Source organism: Acomys minous (genome assembly GCF_964271855.1).
Source record: "Acomys minous genome assembly, chromosome: 1".
Lineage (NCBI taxonomy): Eukaryota > Metazoa > Chordata > Mammalia > Rodentia > Muridae > Acomys > Acomys minous.
Window position 1 is genome coordinate 40652796 of NC_140483.1, and position 26997 is coordinate 40679792.

Genomic DNA, 26997 nt, shown 5'->3' on the forward strand with positions numbered 1-26997 from the left:
AGCTCCGTGGCTTCTAGTGAGTTCTTGCTGTGCCCAGCTGATTTGTGTAGGGTACTATGTTTTTAAGGGTGAAATAGCATTGGAATAGTTTCCCTCTTCTGAGGGAAACAGCACCTCAGTTTCCTCTTCCTCTTTCTCCCAGTTTCATTCCTGGAGCAGGTGTCTCGTGGCTCTCATGGGTGCCCACCACTCCCACTTACCTGTTCCGGCCTTTTTTTTGTTTCCTGTCCCATCCCCTCTAAATTAGGCAATCACTTCACATCTCTCATTCCCTGACAAACAAACCCTGAAGTACAGGTTAATTATGTTTCAAAAGAGATATAAAGCTGGCTTTCTTTGATAAATGTAGGCAACCAGTAAATATGTCAGTACTCTGTCTAAAGCACAAAGTACCCTGGGGGAATGCATAGGGAAAAAATAAGAACAAATTATTAAGAGGCAACGTTTAATAATAAAGTTCCCAGTGAGATGGCACTACGTGGCCTCTGGGATAGGAGTAATTGAGAGACTGCCAAGTGCTGGTGGTGGAATGTGTAAAGCCTGGACCCATCATGCATTGCAGATGGGAATATAAAATCAAGCCACCACTTTGTGAAATAGTGTGTTGATAGTTTCAATAGGGAAACAGAACTTATTGTACAACCCAACAATTCCACTCCCAGGAATCTCCCCAAGAAAAATTAAAACCTATGTGAAATTACACAAAAGCACCTAATGTAACCACCAATAGCATCATCCTCCATAATGGCCACAGACCAGTAAGTGATGGCTAGGTGAGGAAAGTACAGTATACCCACACACTGGGACGTTAGCTTAAAATTAAAACAAGGGAAGTGCTGATACATGCTTGCATGTGAATAAATCTCTAAAGTTTGCCCAGTGAAAACTGCTGAAACAAAAAGCTACACGTTGTATGACGTCACTTACAGGAACTTAGAAAATGCAGGTTTGTAGAGATAGCAATGATTGTTTGGATGAAAATGAGTAGCTACAAGTGGTTTGGGGAGACGTTTTTGGAATAAGGAAGCATTAAAACTGGGCTATGGTGATCTATACATGGAACTACAATTATACTAGAGAATTTATGGCATGTGAATTTACCCCATGAGGCTGTTAATTTTATTTACACGAGGTATGCACCATGATCAAATAAGTAAGCTTGTGTGCGTGTGAGAGAGAGAGAGAGGAACTGTGTCAAGGGGTGGTCTGCACAGCCCTTGGGTCCCCCAGGCAAGGGTACCCTCACCAGGAGGAAACACTTGAGACTGCCTGCTCTTGGATTTTCATCTTCCGAAACTGAGCTAAATAAGCCCTTTCTCAGTTTCTAGGATTTCACGTAAGACAGCAGTCAGTGTGCATTGGCCACCCTCTCATGACTTATGGTAGAAAATTTATTTTCACTTAAGAATGCCCTCAATTAAGCAGTATTGATTTACTTTTATTAAACCTTGTGCTTGGGGGCATATCTTTTTTTCCCACCTTGCAACGCAGTGAGTGGTAGGTACGCACAAAGCAAGCATTTCCTTTGCCTACCCAAGGACAGCGTCTTCATGAAGAAGGGCACTTCCGAAGCTGGTGGAGTTGATGGCTGAATTAGCAGTTCTTCCTTTGAATGGGATGGCAGAGCTCCAGACAAACCATGGGCGCTCAAGAATGAAGAGAGATCGTCACTTCAGTCGGTGGCAGGGGTTTGTTTGTGTTTTTGCCAGTGATAAAATTCAAACCTTCACCAAAAACCATAATGTTGGAAAGCTCTGTACCTACGCTTATGAACCTGACCACAGTCAAGAGGTCGCTGATGTATGGGTGGGGATTTCAACAAATGCACTTCTTTAAAATAGTGTGAATGAAGTGTCAAATTTTGAAGACTGCAGATAGAAGCGTTGATTCTAAACATTTGAGAACTTGTGGCCTAGTAACTGAGAGTGTGGACTCTGGAGTCAGGCTGCCTGGGTTCAAATCCCAGTATCACTTCTCCTTACTTAAGTAATTACGTTCTTCATCTCCTAATGCCTCCTCAACTTGCTAAGCTGTAAATGAGGATTAAGGGACCAGGGATAGTGGTGTCCGCTGTAATCTCAGCACGGTAAAGCCGAGGAATGGGGCCTGAGATTTCAAGAGCAACACTGTCTGGAGTGAGAAAAAAAAAAGAGGGGGGTAATAAAATGGTACCTAACTCAGAGAGGTGGTATAGGTATGAAAATGAGGTAATGTATGCAAATATTTGTGAACATTAATTAAGTGAATATATATAAATTTCTTAAAATACTGTCTTACTTAAAGGAAGTCCTCAATAAGTTGTTACTGTTGGTCTCGAAGAATTATAATGTGCAAGATAAAGACGACATGCATAGTAGAAAGTTTTGCCATTGAGCCTCTGTCATTTGGGGGTTTGTTCATAAGTGTGTATAGTAGGCCTTTAAGGGAGATGTGAAGAGGTAATGTAGTTATGTAGGGTAGTTTCATAAGTAGAACACCAGTAGGTTACAGTTGTGTGGCATTTCAGTTCCCTGCCTCTGTGATGTTGAAAATGATGATGTATCGTTTGAGCTCTAGGAATTTGGGAGATGGTGTGACGAGAAGGAAGTGACAAAGCATAGCTGCCCACTCTCAGTGTTTAAGAAAACATCCAGCTTCCAGGAGAAAGTGCCTCTCCAACTTGGAAGAAACTTGGAAGTGTATCTTCCACACTGCATGGGAGGCTGCCTTAGAGCTGTTTCCCTCTCTGAGCCTTACAGAGAGGCCAGTCATTTGCTGGCACTGTTGGCTCTGCGACTCTGTGCTGAGCACCACGCGTGATGCTTGAGGCCCTTGTCCGGCAGCACAACCCCAATGGTAAACAGTGGACACGGGCCCTCGGCTACTGGAGATGGTGCCTTAGTTTACTAATAGCCCCACCTGCTTTGTAAAAGACCCAATAACTATGTGTTGTTCCCTACCTACCCCAGCAGGAGAAGCAGTGTATAGCCCATACTTATTTTTAAATTTATGTTGTTTGCCATTAGGGATCATGGCCAACACAGCAGGCATGTGGAGAGAGCCGGGGGGGGGGGGGGTGGGTGGGTTCTCCCCCTGGGGTCTGGGGATGGAACTCAAGTCATCCAATGTGTGTAATAACCACTTTTCCTCACTGAGCTATCTCACCAGAGCCTCATTTTATACTTTAGATGTTCATGAATACATTACTTTACTATGAGGAAGGTAAGGTGGGCTGGAGAAAAATGGTCATTTTTTTTCTTTTCCTAGAACCTGAAATTACCATATTTTCAGAGTGCTGATATTTTGCAGACCCAGACGTGCTTGGTGGTAAATAACAACCAGCCAGAGAGTATAAAAGTGGCTGGGATTTCACTGACTGAAATGGTGTCCGCTCTCTTCAGAGAAACTAGAGACACAAAAGAATTTATTCAGGGGGATCCACCTGTTCCATGTCATCGAGGCTACTCCACATGTAGTGACGCTCCTGAGCTAGTCCACTGTGGCTTTTAACTCCTAAATTAAACAGTGACCTCTTCAATTGTGGCCACAGTTCAAGCTCTTTAAGGACGGACAGCCTCCTGTTAATGAGGTGTAGAAATTTCCTTCCACTTTAAGGGCATGTTTTCCAAGCTCCACGTAAATCGCTTTGCCTATGTCTCTAAAAGCACAGGATGGTTGTCTTTTTGACATAATCTACTTACTGATCCACCAGCACTTTAATACTTGAGTATTCCTTTCCCGTGTGGCTGCTGTGCTGGAAATACAAAGTCTTGTCTAGCTAAAAGCCAAGGACTTTTATTAACCCAGTAACATCTAGTCCCAAAATTTTAATGGGAGTAAAACAGTTAGTCATTTGTAGTCATATGCTTGTCCTTGCCCCAGCTGGGCGTTCACCTGAGCAGGTAGACAGTGCCTGTGGTTGTCCCCTCCCCTCCATCTGACACTGGAACCTTTTGTCGATTTTTCTCACTATTAAAAACCAGTAATTAGATGCTGGCTGCATGCTGTTTCCTAAACAGAGTGGTACCTGTGACAAAGCCAGCTCCTCATTTCATTACTGTACTTTCTGTTCACAAGTCTGTCGGGGCCTGGCTGTATTATGTAACGTCTTTGTGGGGGTACACAGCTTCGGTAGAGGGGCAGATCAAAGGGTTCGTGACAGAAATGCTCACTGTATCGCATGATTGTGGGTTCTCATCTGGTCTTTTACATATGTGCTTGTGTTCCAGGAAAAAAGCGTCAGCTCGAATGCCAGGCTTAAAAGTAATAAAGAAATCCCTGGACTAGTCCATCAGCCCAGAGCAAAGTAAGTCCTCTTTTCTGTTTGCCTTGTTTTTTTTTTTTTTCCTTAAAACTCCATTTTTGCTTACCGGGTAATCAAGACTTATTATAAAGCTTTAGTAATTGAGACAGTAAACAAAATAGAGTCTCCGAACACCCCCAGGGCATATCAAAGCTGACAGTTTCAGGCCAGCCAGTTAGTAAAATAAATAAATAAGAAGGATAGTTTTATGGCTCTTGGATAGAGGGAGGTTTTAATTAAGATATAAAGTATATATATAAATCTTAAGGAAATTTACCAATAACAACTGCATTAAAATTATGAACCTATCTTCATGAGAATATACCGTAAGACAGTAGAGGTCACAAAACAGAGGATGACGTACAAATGACAGTGTAGATTTTCTAGAATATAGAAAATAATTCTACAAGTAAGATCACATTTTCCACACAGCAGCATGTATGTAGTGTGTATGTGTGTGTGTGTGTTTTAAGTTGCAAGTGGAATCTTGTGTACTTGGAATGCCTTTGGGGTGGGGGGAGGCAGCTGCCCCTAAATGGGTCTGTGTAAGTGAAACACCGGCTGTTTACACAATAAAAAATGAGTCAGCAGGCTAACCAAGGGCTCTGCAGCAGTGCACCCTGGCAAATTCCATATCAATCCTACCCTAGTTACACAGAACATGTTGCACTCTACAAATTTTAAAAATACAACCAAAGCAGATAATTGGCTTTTTAGCACATTCCGAGACACTGCCCAGTAAAAGGCAAGAGAGGGTCTCTCAAGGGCTGAGGGACACACAGCTGGGGACAAACCTGAGTCAGCTATAGCTTATAATCAAGGTTCTGGTCATTAGTTTTGGTTTGAGTTTTATGGGTACTTAACATTGTCTTTTGTTTGTTTGCTTTGCAAACAAAACAATTAAACAAATAAGAGTAGTGGTATCTGAACTACCACCAGGAGTGTGTCAGAAAGATTAGAGTGAATCTTCTGCCCCAAAGTTCAGTTGAAAATGGCTGACGCTCATGAAGAAAAAGCTGAGCAACTTAAGATTAAGAGGCGCTCAATAGGTCGTTGAATTTTGGGTGTGCAGGTGTCCAGACAGACCAAGCTGTGTCTCTGTCCACGTGAGTTTCTGTTTGGACTTGAGAATTAAATTGTCACAAGGTAGATAAACAGGAAACGCCTATCTGTGCTGGGAACCCCTGTAAAAAAGCGAACACCGGAAGCCAGTAAAAACCTCAGTGTTGGTAAGTTGAGCAGAGAGAAGCAGTGTATTTGGGGATGACGTGCTGTCTGCCTTCTCTGCTCCTCCTGTCGTAGTGACGTTTCTACAGCTGTAGTAGAGCATCAGCCAACATCAGTCTGGGGAAGAAAGGGCTCCTTCCATCTTATGGCTGGTGCTTCATCGATGAGGGAAGTCAGGGCAGGACCTCAGGGCAGGAACCTGCAAACAGGAACTGATGCAGAGACCATGGAGAAGTGTTGCTTACTAGCTTGCTCAGCCTGCTTTGCTGTGCCATCCAGGACCACTTGCCCAGAGATGGCACCCCCAACAGTGAGCTAGGCCCTCCTACATCAATCATTAATTAAGAAAATGTCCCATGGGCTTGCCTTCAGGCCAGTCCTATGGAGACATTTTCTCACTTGTTCCCTGTTCTCAATTCTAGCTTGTGTTAAACTGACCAAAAAAAAAAAAAAGAAAGAAAGAAAGAAAGAAAGAAAAAACCACACCAAAAAAACAGCTGGGACACCTCCTATGTAAATCAGATTTCCATTGCTGTGACAAAACACCAGAGAAGAGCTTCCCGAAGAAAGGAAAGTCCATTTTGGCTCTTAGTCATTTGCTCTGTTGTTTCTTGGCCTTTGATGAAGCAAAGACATTGCAGCGCGTAGCATATGATATAGCAAAGCCACTTACCTCATGGCAGCCAGGGCAGCGGAGGCAGGAAGACAGAGACAGATACTGTTGAATATGGAAAGGGCCAGAGACAAAAAACGTGACCTTCAAGAGCCTGCTCCAACCAGCCTCCGTCTTCCAGCTAAGTCCCCTCATTCTAAGGTTTCCGCCACCTCTCAGTTACCCAATTGAATGCTAACTCTGTCAATGAATTCATCAGTAATAATGAGTTTAAGGATCCGGTGCCCCGCCCCCAGGCATTGCTATACTGAATCCTGAGCCCTCATGGCCACCGCCTTTGGGAGGTCATTAGCAGATCCAAACCGTGCTTATTAAAGCCTTCTGGTTTTATGGCTGAAGTTTCCCGTGTTTGGAAGCATCATACGTCGCTGGAAATGAAAGCGGAATGCCTTTTGCCCTGAAGCCCCGTTTTGCCCATCATTGCATTGCTTGGCATTGAGGTTCCCTAGTCCCCCTAAGCGGAGAAGCAGCAGAAAGAGAAGCCTCTGAGGGTGCAAAGCGGTCTTACGGAGCATTGCAGTGCCCTCTGGGGTGTTCGCTGAGCTCTGTTAGTTAGTACAGACACCAGTGGGTAGCGTTTATAAAAGTGTAGGCCTACTGAGTTTCAGCCCCACATAGTCACGCTGTTTAAAACTTGTGTACAGAGCAGCAGCAGTCTCTACCTAGTATGTAGAGAGAAAAGATAAGAAAAATCTGTGGGTTTTGCCTCTCTCTACCCAACTCGCAGTCATTCGATTGTGCATCAGGAAAAGAAGATGCCTAGAGGCTGGGCGTGGTGGCACTCTCCTGTAATCCCAGCTCTGAGGGAGTCAGAGGCAGGCAGATCTCTGTGAGTTCGAGACCAGCTTGGTCTACAAAGTGAGTCCAGGACAGCCAAGGCTAAGACAGAGAAACTGTGTCAAATAAATAAATAAATAAATAAATAAATTTAAAGATGCCTAGAATAGAGTTGGTACCCAGGGACTGGTCCTCACAGGGCAGTCTGTACTCTTAAAGGTAAATGCTGATAGCAGTGCTATTGAGTTAATAGGATTTCCATGTGGTAAGGGAAGGATCCAGCTGATATTGGGCAGTTTGTTTCACCAGAATAAAAATTCTGTGTTGATGAGATTGCTTTCTTTCCCCTGGAATGAACCCATGGAAAACAGACTAAGCTTTCCTCTTTCCTACCTCACTAACAACCAGGTGATAGATAGGTGCGTAGGATCGTGAGGGAGCATTTGCTCCTGTGTGAAGGGTGCCCTTGTCCCACTGACAGAAGCATTCATCTGACGGAGCGTGTGTCGTACACGAGGTTTTGCCAATGACAAGTGCCCCTCCGGTCCATCAGTTCTGCCTTCTGCGGATGCATACTGTATTTCTAGAGTGCTTCTGCCTGGCATGTGCAAGGCAGGCATTTCCCTCTCCATAGGCTGTACAAACTAAAAGCTCTGAGGAATCTGTGCTTCTGTCTCCACACACATCTTTAGTAGGCCAGTGGCCTTCACCTTCAGTCTCAGGTTCCTGATACAGGACCTGGAATAAGTTCCTGTGACTGTAGAGATGGCAAACGCACTTGCATCGCTAAGGCTTCCCCCCTCGCCTTCTGTGCATCTGTGCGACTGCTAGGCAGGCACTTCTGGTCCCATGTGGTAATCATTAAATAAAGACTTAAGTGGAAGCCGGCAACAATTGCAGATCGTTAGTAGGAAGCCTGCTTGTGTCTGAAGGGGAGTCTGAGGTCAGGCGCCTCACCCCTGTGACAGACCACGCTGCCTCTGTGAAAGGTCAAGACTCGTGAATTTAAATAGCACTGTGTTAGCCAATTAAATACCCTTTCCCTTGCTTTACATGCAAAGTAACACACTGCTAAGAACTAAAGCCAAAAAAGTTTGCACCATCAACACCAAAACCTAAGAATGCCATTTCCATGGGTTTGGGGATGTTTGTTTGTTTGTTTGTTTGTTTGTTTGTTTGGACATTCTTAAAGAGGCTACACCGACATGTGTCTTTTGTTATCTATCTGAAGATATACTCCTATTTTAACCCCTTTGCTACCTGGGACATACAACTGTTAAGAGCCTAGCCAAGAGCAAGAACCAAAGTATGCCCATCTGGCCAGCACAGTGCCAAGTGGTTCGTGCTTTGTACCATCAGGAAGCCTGGAGTATAGCAGCATCCGGGAACAAGGCTGGGAAGACCAGCACCACTCCCACAAGAGACAGCTAGAAAAAAAGCCTCAGCATCAGGCATCAAACTGAAGCTCTAGGGCTCCAGCTGGCCAGCCCTGTCCATGCTGTCGACCCTGGGTATCACAGTATTGCAGGCGAGTCGTGAGTGAAGAGTGGGGACTGACTTTCACATGAACTCTGGTGCCCCATATTTGACCACGTGCCCTGGATGGGGAGGCCTGGCGGCACTCAGAGGAAGGATAGTAGGCTACCAAGAAAAGACTTGATACCCTATGAGCATATACTGGGGAAGGAGGTCCCCATCAGTCACAGCCATAGGGGAGGGGAGTAAGGGGAAAGCAAAAGGGAGGGAGGAATGGGAGGATACAAGGGATGGGATAACAATTTAGATGTAATATGAATAAATAAAATATATATTTTTTTTAATTTAAGAAAAAAGACTATGGGTGTGGCCTGTAGTCAGCAAGGGAACATGGGCAGATGCTAATAGTGACCCCTCTATTAAGAGAATGTACAGCTGGCCAGATTTGCTTCCAGAGCAGCCCAAAGAAAGAGAACGCTTTGACGTTTAAGCAGGTAAAGCTGTGAGGAAGCTGCGCACTGCCTTTTCTGCTCAGGGCCCTGAGAAGAGAAGGCTGTTTACCGTGTTCTCTTCATCCCCGGCTGATTCTTGCCCCTGCCATTTAAACCTGCATATGAAAGAGGTCCAGTTCCCGAACAGAACATTTCCCTTATTTGAGCAATTTCATACAGGACTGCAAGATTACACGCTACGTGTGAAAGCGTTTTGCAAGCTGTGAACCAATTAGTGGTGTTGCAGGTTTACCCTGTGTTCCCTCCAGAGCGCAGCTGATGCCACGTGCTTACTTGGCCTCACACCTAGAGGGGAGCTTCTCAGGAGAGTCCGGTTCATGGAAAGCCCGATGGTTTCAGGACACCTGTGTCCTCAGGTGGCCTCTAAGGGGTGAAGTGTCATGCTAATGGCACATCAGGTCGCTGCTGCTCCCTCCTACCTTTGTCCCCAGACACTGCAACCAACATAGTATGCAGGAGGCTTAGGAATCCACCATCACTGACTTGAGCGGGCGTGGTTTAAGAAGGCACTGAAATATGCACTTACTCTTCTTTGTTTTCCAGCATGCACATCTCTGAAAGCCAACAAGAATTCTTCAGAATGCTGGATGAAAAAATTGAAAAGGTAAGAAAGCAAAACAAGTGAAACACATTATTTCAAGGTAAATACACTAATAGCAAGCTAGGATAAAGATACTTTTACCCCTGTGTTCTAAATCTGCTGGTGAAGGATTAGACAGTTAAAATAAAACAGTCTATATGGAAATGATGCGGTAGAGCCCCCACCCCCACCCAGGGTCATAGGCTGCCCTAGTTTGTTCTATTGAGTCAAATCAGGTAGAAGCCATTGAAAAACTCAAACCTCAGGCTGCAAGGAGGGCGACTGCCTGCCAAAGTCCGCCGAGTGCCCATGTTTGCCGAGCACCGCACTGAGTTCTTCACAGACACCATGTACCTGTTTCCGTTACTACCCTCCCGGGCAGTGGCCTTTTCGCCGCCAGACCACACCAGCAGAGTGCTGCTACATATAACACAGAGGGAGGGGTATTGTCCGCGTTTTGCTGAGACTCACGATGCTTGAGTAACTTTCCCACAGTTGGCCATCTTCCCCTCAAGCGGCAGCTTCCCTCACTACAGCCTCAATGACTCAACAGTCAAGTGTGGTTCAGAAATACTAACGGGAGAATCAAGTGATAACCCATAACTATTGGCATAATTATTATTCCTTGTCACTAACCTCTTACTATGACACACTTATATGGTAGACTTTATCAGACTGCATACGCGAGGGCTGTCGCCTAAGATTGTGACACAGCTGAAAGTGCCTCTCACGCAGTGCTGTTGGAGAGGAGCTGTCACACCACAACGTGGCTTGGGTGTTTGTGGTGGTGCCGCTGTAAAAAGCATCCCCTCCTCTGCCAGCGGCATGGAAGGGCAGCACAAACAGTCCTGGTAGATGATGCTTGGGAACAAAGGGGCTATACTACTGACCTGTATACCTAGTGTACTACTTACTGTTTTAAAATGTGTCCCTTCTGCTCATAACAAACTCTAAGTTGACAATTAAGAAAGAGTGGCCTTGCGACATCTCATGCATCTGGGGTACCTTAACAGGCCACGTTAGGTGACTGATCCAGATCTGTGGGAGTTCCCTCTCTGATGTCTGTACAACGAAACTATCTAGTGATGTATTTCTCTAAATGTGTCTTTATCATTACATGGCGTGTGACTGTATATAGGAAAACAGGATACATGGGGGTTGCCACCATCCCCAGCTTCATGAGTGTTTGGGAGTCTTGGAGACCTATTGCCAACAGATAATAGGGATGACTATAGTAATCAGGATGGGAATTCCATGGTCCTGTCTCTCAGCAGAGTCTCCCAAGTTGCTTCTCTAGCAATACATGGATTTACATTGACAGAAAAGTATATGTAGAAGTGTAAGCACTAACTTGATCTCAAGTGCCACATGTACTAAATGGGGTATGGAACCAGGTGATAGTGTTAACTTACACAGCTGACGTTATAGCTTACGAACACTATCCTAGAGAGGAATAAATTCAGAACATACTGTATTATTAAAGCATCACAGAGCACTCTTTTTGAGCTTTGTTGTTTATTATTTTACCTCCTTGTCTTGGTGTGTGTATTGTTCAGGGGCACATGCACGTGTGTGCATATGGAAGCCAGTTGGTCAAGCTTAGGTATCATTCCTCAAATTCTTTCTGCTTATATTTTGAGGCAGAGTCTCTCAGTCGATTTACGAGATGAGCCAGCCTTTCTAGCCAGTTGAGCTCCAGGAATGCACCAGCTCCATCTCCTCAGCGCTGGGATTACAGTCCTGTACCATCAGGCCTGGCCTTTTTTTTTTTTTTTTTTTTAATGTGGCTTCTGGGGATAGCATTCAGGTCCTGTGTTTGCAAGTTAAATACTTCATGGAGGGAGCTATCTCTCTAGGATCCCCATGCCTTTTTTTTTTTAATTGAGGGCTGTTAGGCAGGTGTTGTTTGTTTTTGTTATTTTTACTTTTTTTAAAAACTTCATTCATATATACTATGAGTCTCTTTCTTTCTTTCTTTCTTTCTTTTTTTTCCTTTTTTTTTTGGTTTTTCGAGACAGGGTTTCTCTGTGTAGCCTTGGCTGTCCTGGACTCCCTTTGTAGACCAGGCTGGCCTCGAACTCACAGCGATCTGCCTGCCTCTGCCTCCCGAGTGCTGGGATTAAAGGCATGCGCCACCACGCCCGGCTTCTTTCTTTTTTTTTAATTTGTTCACTTTACATCCCGATTGTAGCCCCTTTCCTCATCACCTCCCCATGCCACTTTCCCTCCCTCCCCCCCTCCGTCTTCCCCTAGTCCTCAGAAAGCCCTCCTCCCCTAATTTCTGACCTCAGCCTATCAAATCTCATCTGGACTGCCTGTATCCTCTTCCTCTGTGGCCTGACAAGGCCGCCCCACCAGGGGAAGCAATCAACCAGTGGGCCCCAGAGTCCATGTTAGAAGTAGCCCCTACTCCCCATATTAGGGGAGACTGTGCTGCCTATCTACTACATCTGAGCAGAGAGTCTAGGTCCCTACCATATGTAGCCTTTGGTTGGCACACCAGCCTCTGCAGCACCTGCCACCCCCTCCTGGCTCCATTGGGCTCCTTGTGCAGCTCTTGACCCCTCCAGGTCCTTCTGTCCCCAACTCTTTCCTAAGACTCCCTGCGCTCCACCCTGAAGCTTGGTGTCTTGGTTGTATCCACCTCTCACTCCCCACTCCAGGCTCCTCTTAGGAACGAACCCCCAGCACATCTCTCTCTCTCTCTCTCTCTCTCTCTCTCTCTCTCTCTCTCTCTCTCTGTCTCTCTGTCTCTCTCTCTCTCTCTCAACTCCATGTTCTCTTTTGTAGTTAAATTTTTAACCCAGAGTCCGATTAATGTTCCCTTTATGTGCGTGGACATGGGGGAACAGGTGGAACCTACCAGGAGCCACACCCCTAAAAAAAAAAAGCGACTCTCTTGTCCGATTGTCATCAACTACCAGTAACTCCTCAGCTGTGCGCATGGCCTTGTAACGCCCTCTCCCTCCTGTGCTGGGCTTTCTAACTGGCTTGATCTTGTGCAGGTCTTGTGTAGGTAACCACGGCTGCTGGGAGTTCATGTGTACGTCGGCCATGTCGTGTCTAGGGGAGAGCACCTCCCCATCCTCTGGCTCCTCCGGTCTTCTGCCCCCACTTCCCACGATGCTCCTGAGTGTTGCGCAGAGGCAGGGATGATGTCAGGGTCCCGTCTATGACTAAGCACTCAGAGTCTCTTACTCCCAGCCTCTTATTGAACACAAATGCCTCTCTGCATCAACCACTACCCACTGCAGTCAGAAGCCTCTCAGGGAAAGATTGGAAACAGCACAAGTCTATGGACATTTAAAATAAAAAGTATCTAGAAGGCAGACGTCACTTGGATTAAGCCTTCTCCTGACCCCTCACTTGCCCCCCCTCCCCTCCCCTCCCCTCCCTGCTTGTGCCACTCTTCCCCGGTTATTTCCCCCTCTCTGTCTTCAGTTCACCTGTACCTTACTGTTTTCCCTCCCTGAATTCTTGCCCCTGGCAATGGCAGTTTCTAGTTTCCTGGCTCCCCATGTACTCCATGCTAAACAGACAAAAGATTTGAAGTAAGGCTACTCACGTGAGAGAGGATGTGTGGCCTTTACTCTTTATGGCCCTTTCTTCTGGGTGCCTGTCCCTGAAGTTGTGCCTTATGGCTATGCTACTTAATGTAGGATACTTACATTATGTAATGTGTACGTAAGGTAAGTGGTAAGAATTTCAGAGTAGACCCAGGAACGAGAAAGTCCATAGACGTCTCTCTCATTGAGTGACCAGCAGCTCCCACCAGTGGAAAAGGTAAATGTGGATAATGACCCTAAATGGTGTTCTGTGGAGTTCCCTGTCTGTGTTTTTTGTTTTGTTTAGTTTTCAGTAAGATATTGGCATATGTCTGACTTGACATTGAAAAAACTTCATTTCGGATCAATTACCAAATTTCACATATTGGTTCAAAAGATGTTCAGCATGCTGATAGCATTTTGTTTAGTGAAGACAAGCAAAAAATAAATTGTTCCTACTATAATGATAAAGGTCTTTTCTTTTTCGGTTTATCTGGCCTTTCCCACTACTAGCTCTTTTTTTCTTTTTTCTTTTTTTTTTTCTTTTTTTTTCAGGGTAGACTGGAAATATTGAAACCTGCATTTTAAGTTATGATCTTTGTGAGCTCTGACAAGGCATTGAGATGTCCTCGTCCTTTCCCATCAGGTTGCCACGACTGAAAGGAGCTTGACAATCTGCCTCACTTCTCTTTGCGTGTCCCTCAGTAGATTAGTAAACTAACGGGCCCAGATCACTTATTTAGGATGAGGTCCGGTTTGGTTCTGGAGCTAGGAATTCATGCTGTAGTCCAGGCTGGTCTAGAACTCACTGTGTAGCCCAGGTTAGCATTGAACTCACAGCTATTCTCCTGCCTCTGCCTCCTGAATGCTGGGGCTACAGGTATGCACTCCTGTGCTCACTTTGTCTTCTTTACTTTAGGTCATTAAGTTGGGTGGGTAGGGAAGTGGGGGGACGGGTGCTGAGAGGAATTAGGGAAAGGGAAAAACATCAGAATATATTGTGAAAAATGTTAATTTAAAAAACTTTATGAAGACTGCCCCTATTGAAATGGGTGTAGTGTTAGATACACAAAAGTTTTTACCTCTAATTTCAGGGTTTTGTAACTCCACAGGACCCGTCCATGGGCCCCAGTTCTTGCTCTTGCTTCTTAGAACCCAGCGGCGCCCATGAGCACATAGGCAGTGGTCTGCTGTGTGTGTATCTTTGACTTTAGAACGCAGTGTCCTTTGAGTTGGAAATGACTCCTACAGGCTCATGTGTTTGAACATTTAAGTCTCCAGTGGGTTTGGATAGATTATGATACCTTTACAAGGTGGAGTCTTGCTGGAGGAAGTATGTCACAGGACAGGCTTGGGGGTGGGGGGTGGGTTGCAGCAGCCTTTCACTTCCTCTTGTGTCTCTCTGCTTCCTGTGTGGATAAGAATGTGATCACCTACCTTGCTCCTCCTTCCCTGTTGCCATACCTTCCTGCCGTGACGGGTGTTTCCCCTCTGGAACCAGAAGCCAGAATAAGCCCTTTGTTTCCTAAATTGATTTTGTTCATGGTATTTTATCACAGCAATAGAAAAGTAACCAACACCGGAAGCTCAGGAAGCAGTGGAAATTCTTCCCTTATAAACGCATTTCTCCTTCTTTTCTCACTGCCCTTCATCCTCCTGCTGAAAAGTACCTTTCAGATCGCCATACTCTTGCATCATTCTGAGACTTTGGCTCTTGTGGTTGGAATTACTCAGTGTGGTAATTTTTGAGGAAATGTCTAAAGTAGAGCAGCATATGAGTTTGAAATGAGTTGGTTTTAAGATGCAAGTTCGTTTATATAGAGACCTCTACCTATGGAACAATCGTTGATTCACGCTTACAGAATACATCCCTGAAGGGCCTGATCTCCAAGGGCTCAAAACTTTACTAGCTGGTAAGAAAGATTGTAGTAAATCTGCCTGTATGAAGTTGTTTCGAGTACCTTTGTCTTTTAAATCAAATTGGGCCAGTCTGACCCATGCCTGCCCAGAGTCAGTGTATCAGGCATCAGAAGAAGCCCACTCTTTACCTGATGCAGTTATGACCACAATGCTGAGCTCTGGGTGAACAACTTTCTTAGGGACATTTAGTCTCTGAGTTGCTGGAGAACCAAATACAGTGTTTGACACATGTAGCTTTACATTCCGGCAGTGTATTTAAAGACTCCTTCCATGCTTGAGACTAACAAGAAAGCATGGGGCTATTGTGTACAAGCCTAAAGAATGTCACGTGGCCTGACTTACACACAAAAGATTGCTCTCCCACGCCATGTGTTAATCAGAAGTGGCTGCCCTGCCATTATCATTAAGTAGAACAGTTTCCTGCAGGGCTGGGGAGATTGCACAGTCGGTGACGTGCTTCCTTGAGCGTGAAGACCTGAGTTCAGTCCTCAATAGCTGGTAAAAAACCTGGGTACAGTGGTGCACATCTGTAACCCAGCACTGAGGGAGGAAACACAGGAGCATCTGGCCAGCAAAGTTAGCTAATACAGTGACATCAACCTCTGGCCTCCACACATACATGCATGGGGGAGTATAGACCAGCACACACACACACACACACACACACACACGCACGCACACACACACACACACACACACAGCGGTTTCTTTTCATGGTGAGCATGCCATCAGACTGCAGCCTCATCCTTTGCATCTCTCCCTTCACCTCCTGGCCATCCCTCTCTCCCACTTGTATAGCCAAATTAAAGCTGTGAGTACAAAGAGCAAGGATATGACTCACTCCGGCTTTGTTTTTATTCCTGCTTCACAGCTTTACGCAGATGACTTAATAATTGTTGTGACAGCGACCGTGGTAAAGAAGCCCCCAGTGACATGTGGATGCACGCTGGCCTTTAAGTATGCCAGCATTCCCCTCCGGCCCCGTAGGAGTTGTTGATGCAGTCAAGGGGCATGAATGGGACTTGAAGGGGAATGAAGGGGACTAAAAAACGTAAACTTTCCTGTGCAGAGCTTGAGTTGCAGAGAATTCCTTAAGTTCCTTTAGCTCGTTGGGGAGCAGCAGGAAAAGTATTCAGGTCCCGGAGCTAGAGAGTGACGAATCAAAGAGAAGCTATATGCCATGGCTATGAGGAAGACATGGCTGACAACCCTGTGGGCTCAGTGTGGTAAAGCCACCGGACAAGGCAGGGGCCCCACAGTCGCAGTCGGGGCAGCAGGATGCTTGTGTTGTTTGGTCCGTGGTCCTGGTCGCATTTCCGTTTCTGCCCTCCATTATTCTTCAGCTGTCTATCTCTCTTCTTCTTGGCAGCCGCTCTACCATTTGAATTTGGCATCCGTGAGCATCACTGTGGCATTACAGCAAGTGCTCAGGGGCAGAGTGTCAGTCCTGGGTAACTAATTGTCTCTGATGTTTAAAAATACCTTTGGTAGATGTGGTAGCACACACCTAAAAGCTCAGCTGCTCAGAAGGCTCAACGTGGTGGTAATTTCAAGGCCAGCTTGGGCTACAGCATGAGGTAAAAGCTGTCGTGGGCAATTTAGTGAGACCCTATCTCAAAACCAAAAGTAAAAATGGGGCTAAGAATGTAACCCAGTGGTAGAGCACAGTTGGGCTAGCTTTTTTTTTTTTAGGCCCCAGGGTCAGCTCCAGTGCTGGAATTAAAAAAGTCAGAAGATATTGGAAGCATTGAGCAAATCCCTAAGCTTAAAAACCAAGTCTCACTTGTCTTAGTTTCCCTAGAACATAGCTTATGACATAAGGGCCATACAGATGGACCATTGGGCTTCATTGGGGAAAAGGCTATAAGAGATGGGCGCATGGTTGGGAAGATGCCTGTACCTGTCCTAGATAGATGCTGTTAACAATTTGGAGCAACATGGGAGTGCCCAGCAGGTTCATTGCCAGAGGACTCAGTCCACTGGGTCTAGCGTGAGACCCAACACAAGAGAAAGCTTTAAACCTGAGCCAAATCCAGGAACTGGCTGCAGCTACATGACTTAGGCTCATCACTTAGACTCTCTGATCCTTAGTCTCCATACCAGTGAGATTAGAATAATGATGCTAACAGGCAGTTAAACAAAGTACATGTATACAGAGCTATGGCTGTGGCATAGATGCCTTGTGTTCAGTGGCTCCTCTTTTGAAGCTGAGCACAAGCATCACCGAACATTGAGAGGTGTAGCGTAAGTCACTTATAACCCTACTAACCAAAACAATAGGAGAGGAGGATTAAGGAACACAATAACAAAACCGCAAGCATATCAGTTCCAAGGAACCATTCTCCTGTGTAATCAGCAGGATTTCTTCTGCTGGAACCTGGAGTAACCAGAACCCAGAACCTCAGCAGGAGCCAGAGCCCCGAAGCCTTCCCTCAAGTGGTTCTCTCTAGGAGCATCTCGAAGCGCAGTGATGAACAGTCAAAACTATCTGAAGTCTCAAAAAGCCCCGCCTCCTGTTCTGGGTTCATTTATACATCTCCTCCCAGAGTCTGTTCATGGGTCTTTTCAGCTGGCAACAATCAAGCTCCCGCACAAGATGGTTGCTCTTCTAGTGGATTAACTTCACCTGTTCTCTCACAAGACTGTTCCGATCCCTCACTTGGGATCCTAAAAAAACAGGTTTATCTCTCCATCTCCCCCTTTCTATTTAATAAAATAAGCTATATACAACAAAATAAGAATTATCCATTAAGTCAACATTTACAAGGACCAGTCCATTTGTAGTTAACAATTTTTAAGAAATTATTCCACTGTCCTATGCTACTGATTCTTTTTTTTTCTCCTTTATTAATTTATTCTTGTTACATCTCAATGGTTATCCCATCCCTTGTATCCTCCCATTCTTCCCTCCCTCCCATTTTCCCCTTATTCCCTTCCCCTATGACTGTTCCTGAGGGGGATTACCTCCCCCTGTATATGTTCATAGGGTATCAAGTCTCTTCTTGGTAACCTGCTGTCCTTCCTCTGAGTGCCACCAGGTCTCCCCCCTCCAGGGGACATGGTCAAAGGTGAGGCACCAGAGTATGTGAGAAAGTAATATCCCACTCTCCACTCTACTGTGGAGAGTGTTCTGTCCATTGTCTAGATCTGGGTAGGAGCTTAAGGTTTACCGCCTATATTGTCCTTGGCTGGTGCCTTAGTTTGAGCGGGACCCCTGTGCCCAAATCTGCCTATCATAATGTTCTACTTGTAGGTTTCTAGGACCCTCTGGATCCTTCTACTTTGCCATTCTCCCATGCTTCTAATACTGTGGTTATCTAGTCTTCAACCCCATCAGAGACCCCAAAAGAAAAAACTAATATGAAGGAAGTGCAGGCAAGCAACTTCCAAAAGTATGGACAGGACAGAGAGCTGACTGTCTGGGCAGTGACTAGTTCCTCTCCATTGTCGGGGCATCCAGTCTTCAGCCAGCCGGCCCAAGGCATCTGACAGACTGTTTCTGGACTGTCACAAGTTTCTCTCCATCGCAGGTGCATCCCACCTTAGGCAGCCAGCTCAAAGCATCTCACAGACTGCTCCTGAAGGACCAGCCCACCTGGCCTCTGCAAGGCTGGGCAGTCAGTTTCTCAGTATCAGGCTTGATCATAGTGCACAGTCATTCTGTCATCAGTAGTAAAGATAAACAAAGTTCCTCAGTCCAGTGGCTATTTACCACTTGATGGCCGCATAATTAGACTGGAGGTGCTACCTGGAACCGATGTGTCTCTCTGTCATAAAAGCTCTTTATTATTAAATGCCATTTTCTGTGGATCTCTGAAGTGTTTGAAGACCATCTATCTATCTATCTATCTATCTATCTATCTATCTATTATCTATTCCTTTGAAAACATATGCAAAAATTAAATAAAGCTTATTCTATAATTAGTTTAGTATCTAGTAAGATTTATAAGTGATCAACTATCAATTTCTATCTCCAACCATCCTGAACAAGTTATAACAGTTATTTTTCACCTTTTCAAATAAGTTGTACATGTATAATATATTAAGTAAATGTCAAACAAAATGATCTTAAGTTTCTACCAACATACAATATACAATAAAGTTTCCATTAACATACCATATATAATACATAAAGCAGAAGTTGAAAAAGGAAAAAAATCTTAAATTTACATCAATCTACAATGCCAATGTGAAATATATAAATACTAATGTAAATTATTTGAGGCTAGTAGATTCAGTAATCTATTTTTTATTCTATAAATCTATCTCATTCCTCATATCCTTCCCTTTTATCTTCCCTTCTTTCTCCCTTTTCCCCTAATGTTAGATAAGATAGAAAAATAAGAGAGAAAGAAGGATAGAAGAAAGAAATCCCTAAATGAAACTTTTATTAACTATAACTAACCCCCCTAGGCAAAAACAAACATTGATAACTCACCAAAACCCGCCATCTCACCTATTGGGAATGGGGGCATCATTCTCTCAAAATTACTTTTTGCTATTTGGGGGAAAAACTTCTTTTGGGTACCCATAGAAAAATAAGATATTGGCCAAGCGCTGCAAAAGCCAGCTGTATCTGTTTTGTCCAGTCTTTTTTTTTTTTTTTAATTGATCCTTGAGTCTAGCCCTTTTTAAAGTTTATATGCGTGCAATTTCTTGAGGAAAACAGTAGCTGAAGCAGTCTTTGATGTTGAATCGCCCAGGCTATCTGCTTTGTCTTCATAATTATCTATTTTTTGCTCAGGTTCCTCCACCATGTCCCAAGCTCTTAAGGCTGCAGCGCGACATTGTTTGATCCCCGTGTCATCATATTTGACTTGTTGTCTTAAGTCAGCATATTGCCCTTCACCAAGTAATTGCTCCTTACTGATATTAATCTCCATCCTCCTATTTTCTTGTTCTAACCGCTCTGCCTCCCTGCCTCCCTTCGCCACCATGACAACCACTGCAACTGTTGCACCACTTCTAATACCGCTGAAACCAAACTTTTCCGATCTTGAGGAACAAGTCTATGCTGCGTGGCCCAGTTGCTCAACATTTCTTTGACGAAAACGAAATGTATTCCACACCTGACGATGGACTCCTTAAAATGTTTTAAATCTAACATATCTATTGGACGCCATACCATTTCATCATAACTCTCAGCTCCATCTGAGCTGGCACACATTTTACAGTCACTGGAAAAGCCGATGGTGATGGTGTGACTCTGGGGCGTTCCTCTATGGGAACATTTTCCTCCAAAACCCTTTTTCTGCTCTCCTGATCTTGTAGTTGTTTGTTTGTTTTTGTTTACAGCCTCTGCGGCTTCCCGTTTCTCTCTGCCCCCTTCCACACGCTGGTGCTCTGACCACCTGGCCCGTGGAGCAGGGCAGGGCGGCAACTGTGGGAAACACTCACCTTTATCAACGATGGCACAGTTTGTTTTCTATTTGCTTCAACCTCTACCTTCAAATTTCCTAGTTGTGCTGCCAACTCTGCAATCCTTTCCAGAACGATAGAATTTACTGACCCTTCCAGTTTTTGTATCTTATCCGTCTCTCTTCCAAACCCTTTAAATATGTTATACAGTAAAAAGACCAAGGGGGGAAAAAAACAAACGATTCCGTCTGGATATAAGACAGGAAAAGACTTTATAACAGCAACTGCAATTTTGCCGACACCCTGAAAAAGCAGCATTATCTCTTGAAAACCACTATCTTCCTCCTCCACAACATTAGAAGTTAGGTTACCCATGATGCCCAAACCATGCTGGGCGCCACTTGGTTTGTCTTCTAGTGGATTAACATCATCTGTTCTCTCACAAGACCTTTCTGATCCCACACTTGGGATCCCAAAACACTGGCTTATCTCTCCTTCAGGGAGGTCTACAATAGAAACTGAAAGCGAAGGATTTGGCTCAAGCCTTGCCTAAGCCAATCCTTCCTGTGGCGGGCATCTCCTCTTAGATAGAGACAGAGTGTTAGAACAGGCCATCGCCTACACACCGGCCGTCTTGCTTCTGTGTGGCATAACTGTGCTGTGGACATTTATAAAGCCACTATGACTGCAGATCAAGCCAGTCAGTCAGCGGCAGGGTCCAGCCAAACCCTCAGCTGGATTTGTCCTGTTTGGGGTTACTTTTAATTAAGTCCTGCAGGATTTTTACAACTTCCATTCATGAGTCTTTTAGAAGTGTGTGTCGATATCCACCCGAGAATGCTTGTAACAATAATAGTGACCAAAAAAGTTAAGAAAAGAAGCACCGTGAACATCACAGAGATAGTGAGACTGACTTCTTTGGTTCCTTTAATAAGCCTCAGTTCTAAGGGTAAGCACGGTCACTCGGTTCTCTGGACCGGAATGGACCAGCAACAGGGAGGTACAAGGTAAAGCATTAGAAGAGAGGGCTTGCTTTCGGATGCTTCTAATGCAGAGGCATAGCTGCCGGGTTAAGGGCCTGTGGAGAGTGTCTTACCCGTTCCTCCCTTTTCATCTTCCTCTCCAGCACAGAATGAAGCTGGCTGGCGTCTGTCAGTCAGTCACAATGTGCTTGTGTAGTTCTCTGAGCATTTATGCTGGGGCCTCTTTTATTCCTGGGGAAGGCTGCTGTATGAAGACAGCCCGCTCCTTCCTAGAGGAGCCTGCCTCTTCTGCACGGTTCGCACTTCAGTTCTACTTTCTAAATATATCTATAAGAGGAGAACCAAAATGGTTTATGCGTATATGTTCAGTCTTGATTTTTAGAAGTTTGGAGTTGGGCAATCATAGCTGCCTCTCTCTGGGTACCCAGTGAGTAATGACAGACACAGGAGCCAGGGTAACATCCTGATTCAGCATGTTTCAGACACATATTCAGAACTAGTTTGGGATACATTTGTAATATTTAAAACCCCAAAAGGCTTGTTGTTAAATTAAATAATATAAATATATATAATATAAGGTATATGTAATTCAAGCTATTAAAGATTGTCTCTTACATTAGTAGGTATATACCCTTGAAATTCTCTTACATATATAAAATAAAATTCACCATAGCATTATGTGTTAAATAGCAAAAATGAAAATTTTTAAAGCTGGAAGCAACGGAACATTCAACAGCAGAGGACCAAATTAAATCTTCTATATTCCAGTATTATACAACAGTATTACAACAGAAGTGAGCCAGATGTATAGATAGCACAGTTACATTTTTCAAACTTCATTATTAAATGAATAGAGTGTATAAAAATGTGTGTTGTGAAAATACTATATTATTTTTATACTTACATTCAGCAAATAGACAACAGATACCATTAGTCCATAGGTTTGATAGGCATGTGATAATTGATAGGCATCTGATAAATGCATGTTCATACTTGCATATTAGTATGGTATATTTTATATGAAATATTTATAGCTGGAAAGTATGTATATGCTATGTATTTAAATATTCAGACACACTTAAAAAATAGTATGTTTGATATAGTATATCTAACACATTGTGGATGTTAGGAATATTAAAGTGTCTAAAAAGCTTGGCGTGGAAGTGGAGCTCAGTTTTAGAGTACATGCCTATGCCTGAGTTCAGGTCCCAGCATCTGGAGGGAAAAAAGCCAAAAGGATGAATACCAAACCTCCCATTACAAAAATACCATTATAATTTCATTTCCTACACGGGAGGGTGAAAGATAGATGCATGTTACAAAATATGAGGAGTTCTTGTGTCTGAGTGGTAACTAGACAGGGCTCACTCCATTCTTTATACTGTTCTGAGACTTAAATTTCTCAGAGTCAAAAGAAGTCCACGAAAACAGGAATATATTTATGACGAAATGTCAAGTGGCAAGCAGATGGCACGGTGGTTCACTGGCCTTGCTTACACCTTCCGCTGCCCCCAGCACGCGCAGCTGTCCGGAAGGAAATCTCTAGGACGCATTAGCCTCTGGGCAGTAGGCCGGGCACTAGGTCACCTGAAACATTTCTATTTTAGATTTTGGTTGGAACTCCTATTGCAAAGGCTCCCATGGTCATAGCTGCAGATAAATCTGAGTTGCCTGGCCTTTGTGAAATGCTGTTCCTATTGGCCATTTGGTCAGATGTGTGGCAGCTCATAATTTAATCAACATTTGATAACGCACTGGGACAAAAAGTCTCCTCATACAGTTGATTCTGCCAGCTCAGACATTTACGTTCTGTCTGAACCCCATTTGGTTACCATCCTCCCAACCTGCTCTCTTGGGAAATAGGTTGGGTCAGGCTGGTCAGCAGGCAATCCCAAATATACTGTGAAATCAAGGGGACCCTCTCATCTTCCTTTCTGGAGTATGGGCAAGTTGGCCACCGGAGCCATGCCCTGGAAGAAGAAGGAAGCCATGTGCAAGTGTTCTAACTCAGAACACATATTCCAAAGGCCTCTCTGCTTCCTGCTTGGTGACCTCATGTTCTGCCTTTCACAGCTTTTATAATAGTTGTCCCTTGTGCTTCCTATTCCAAAAGCCAAGAGAGAGGAACAGAAGGGGAGCCTCCTCATCCAGCAAGCAGTGGTCCACCCCTTGTGGGGAAAAAGGGAAACAACCATGTTAAAAATTGACCATCCTCACAGTCTTCAATGGGCCTGGTCTATGGCGCAGTAAGAGTGGTAGGCAGCATCCTCCACTGTGACTAGCCAGGCCGGTCACCATCAAGAGAGCCTTAGTGGCTTTGAGGGACAGGAGGAGGCGTCTGTAATCCAAGAAACAAGCTGATGGTCTCAAGACTCTTGCTGTCGATCGCTGGTTAAGTGCAAGGAAAAACAGGATGTTACCCATCTTCTCAAACATCCATCCTCGCTATAAATTCTGGAGTAAGTGTAACCTAACTTCAGGTTATAATGGCTCTACAGAATGTGGACTCACATCTCTGTCATGATTTCACATCTCGATTTGCCAATTGAACAAAAGGAAATTAGCCTTGGGCAACCCACAAAGCCCTCAACCACAGTAGGTTATGCTAGAGCTCCTGGCAAGCCACGGGACAAGACATTAAATAAGAATCTCGTAGAATCAGATCCATTCAGGTAGCCTGGAAATCTTTCACAAAAATATATGGCACACCTGTTTATCATCACACACACACACACACACACACATACACACACACACACACACACACACACACACAAAATCTCATCTCAACAGGAAAATATTAAGAAAGATAATGTCCAGTGGAGAAAGAATAAGAGGAAAAAAATTATGCCTGTCGCGAGATAGATGCCACAAGAGAATGACGTGTAGATGGATGAAGAAGCAGATGAAATGTGAAAATTCGAATTCCACAGGGAGATGAGACTGCAAGTGAATTATTAAATTTAATTTTGATTGCTACCATTTTCTCATTGCTGGATTCTGAACAGTGTTTTGTAAGTTGCCACCTTGCAGAATTCAGTTCTTTCTGGAAGAAACGGTAAAGCTCTCAGGGTAGACATCAACTCCGATGTCTGATCCTTAGGGAAAGAGCAACGCTGACCTCTCTCCGCATGGGGACAGATCACCGTTGTCCTTTCTGGGACCAGAACAGACAAATAATAACCATGCCACATCTGACCCACGAGATGAGAATGGTCTTTACATGTTTATGATCTGGCTTATGAAGGGACCAAAAAGAAATATTTTACACTATTTGACAAATTTCGTGAAATTCAACTTTTGATAGCCACAGTCAGTTTTTGGAGGGTTGTGGCTGACGTTGCTCTAAAACAGTGTCATGCTACGTAGCCCAGGCTAGCCTCAAACTCAACAATCCTCCTGTCTCTGCCTCCTGAGTGCTGGGATAATTGGTACCACCATGGCTGACCTCATGGACGTTTCATGGGGACTTGGCTGTGCTTGGCAGCTGGGGGCCTCAAATATCTACCAGGTGGCTCTGCCAAAGGTAGTTTGCCAGTCTTTGCTCTAGGACATGGGTTCAGTGTGGCCTGGAGAACATAGTAGACACCCCAAGTTCTTTATCCTTGCAGTCTTCTCATCGCTGCTCCTGTGGGGGAAGGGCATCACTGATGTAAGTACCAAGTGAGACAGAGCTTGGGAAACGCAACCTTTAGAGCTTCTGAACAGTCCTTGCTGATGGTGGTGTGGCTACAATAAACATGGCAGCAGGGGTGTAGGGGGCAGGGGCATAGTTAATACGTGTTGTGTCTTGAAAATGCAATGCCCCATACACCAGGATTGTCATGGCTTCTGTTATCACCGCATCCTCCCTGAATATGGTCAAAGCAGCAGTCAGAGGCTGCCACACTCTGCTGCTCCTCACCAAGCAGGCCTTTTCCCCAACTGAACTAATAATGTGTGAGTCTAATTAGAATAAAGCTCATTAGAGACAGAGACAGCCATTAATGCCTCCATTGATTTTTCTAATGAAATAAGCCGGGGGAGGAGACTTTAACAGGGCAGCTAATTATTTTTTGTTTTCTTCAGCATTTCTCCTGCTTTTAAAACTGTTGTTGTAAGCTGCCATTGGACTGTAAATGAAAGTGGAGCTGAAAGCAGCGTGTGACATTTTCAGCCCTGGGGAAGGCGTCTGCTTCCAGCCCGCAGCCCTGCAGGGAGCTGTAAGACCCCAGTCCCCTCCCCAGTGTGTTTCATGGCATTATGGCTGGTGGCTCTGAGGTGCCAAAGCTGTGAGCGTGGTTATCCGGCCCAGTGGCCCTGGCACAAGGCTGAATGTCCGTCCACATTCCATGGACTCTTAGATGGTGTTGTACCTAGAGGAACAGCTTGTGAACTAGCTGGGCAGAGAAGGGAAATGCTCCCCGCCCCAAGCCTACCCCACCCCCCCACCCCCCCACCCCCCATTGAACTTCTGTACATTGAGTCGATGCACAGGAACTCAGATGGGCCAATCACATTGTATTAATCTAAGTGCTCCTCGCTACTGAGTAAGCAGTAAAGTCCCCCACAGTACCAGTTACAGAAGGAAAATGGTCATTCAGACCCGAGTGTGTGCCTCGGGACAGACAAACACACACACACACACACACACACACACACACACACACACACACACAGCGGACACGTTCCCATGTGTGCGTCCCCTAGAAACTACTTAAATAAGGTGGTGACTAATGAACGGTGGGATTCGAGTATCAGCTGCTAGCCTTCCCCCATATACACTCTTCCCCTCTCCCCACTTCCACACTGTTCTAGCAACACTAGCCTGACCGCTGCTCGTCCTGGAACCGCAGCTGATACAGCTGAATTGTTAAAGGGGACCAGTCTTCTTCCTCCAGTGGGACCTGAAACATGGTGACCGCTTACTTCCCTTATGAAAACGCCAGGGTGCCTTCTGATCGCAAACACTCGCCAGTCTCCCTTCAAGGCAGGGTGTTCACAGGTGATGTGGTGGGAGACATACAGGATTCAGTTAGACACCAAAGGGCGGGGCAGCAGGAAGCACTGCCTGTCCTCTCAAGTAAGGGGGGTGGGGTGACATGTTAGCCTAAGCTATTGATTGGGCTAAAGAAGGACCAACGAGAGGGGAAGAGACATCTGGGGACAGACTGACGGGAAGACGCCATATTAAACCCAGGTCATACAGACACAAGTAGCCAGACAGTGAGTGCGAGAGGAGAAGAAGGAAGAGAGCAGCCATGTGAGTACATGACTGGGGCACAGAGAATGCGGGATGCTACTGAACTTGTGTGTCGGTCTGTCTGGTGGGAGGCAGTACATGAATGTATACGGGTATCTGTTTTCAGATATTCCTTTCCATATCTAATAAAAGTGCTGTAAGATAAATACTTGTAATTATAAACTCGACAACTTCATCAAGGCATAATCTATACCCCATAAAGCCATCTGATTTTACATGCACAGGTCGATGGTTTTTAGTAAGTTGGCCCAACTGCAGAGCCCTTAGCACACCCTGACTTTAAAACACTTCTATTGCATTACTAATGACTTTCCTACTTGCTTGTCGTCAGTCTCTATTCTCACCTATAATCATGTATCTTTGAGTTTTATTCTCTGATTGTTATTTTTAAAAAAAGGATACAAATCTTCACATGGCTTAGC

At 44.8% G+C, this 26997-nt stretch overlaps 1 protein-coding gene across 2 annotated transcripts in view; it reads left to right on the top strand.

Moving 5' to 3' along the window:
• LOC311585860 (uncharacterized protein C1orf21) overlaps positions 1 to 26997 on the top strand; it is a 208108-nt gene that overhangs the window by 175453 nt on the left and 5658 nt on the right. For both annotated transcript variants that reach the window (XM_084761500.1, XM_084761501.1), the window contains exons 4-5: positions 4209 to 4285; positions 9491 to 9551. In XM_084761500.1, the coding sequence (XP_084617626.1) occupies positions 4209 to 4285; positions 9491 to 9551 (138 nt within the window). The remainder of the gene's footprint in view (positions 1 to 4208; positions 4286 to 9490; positions 9552 to 26997) is intronic.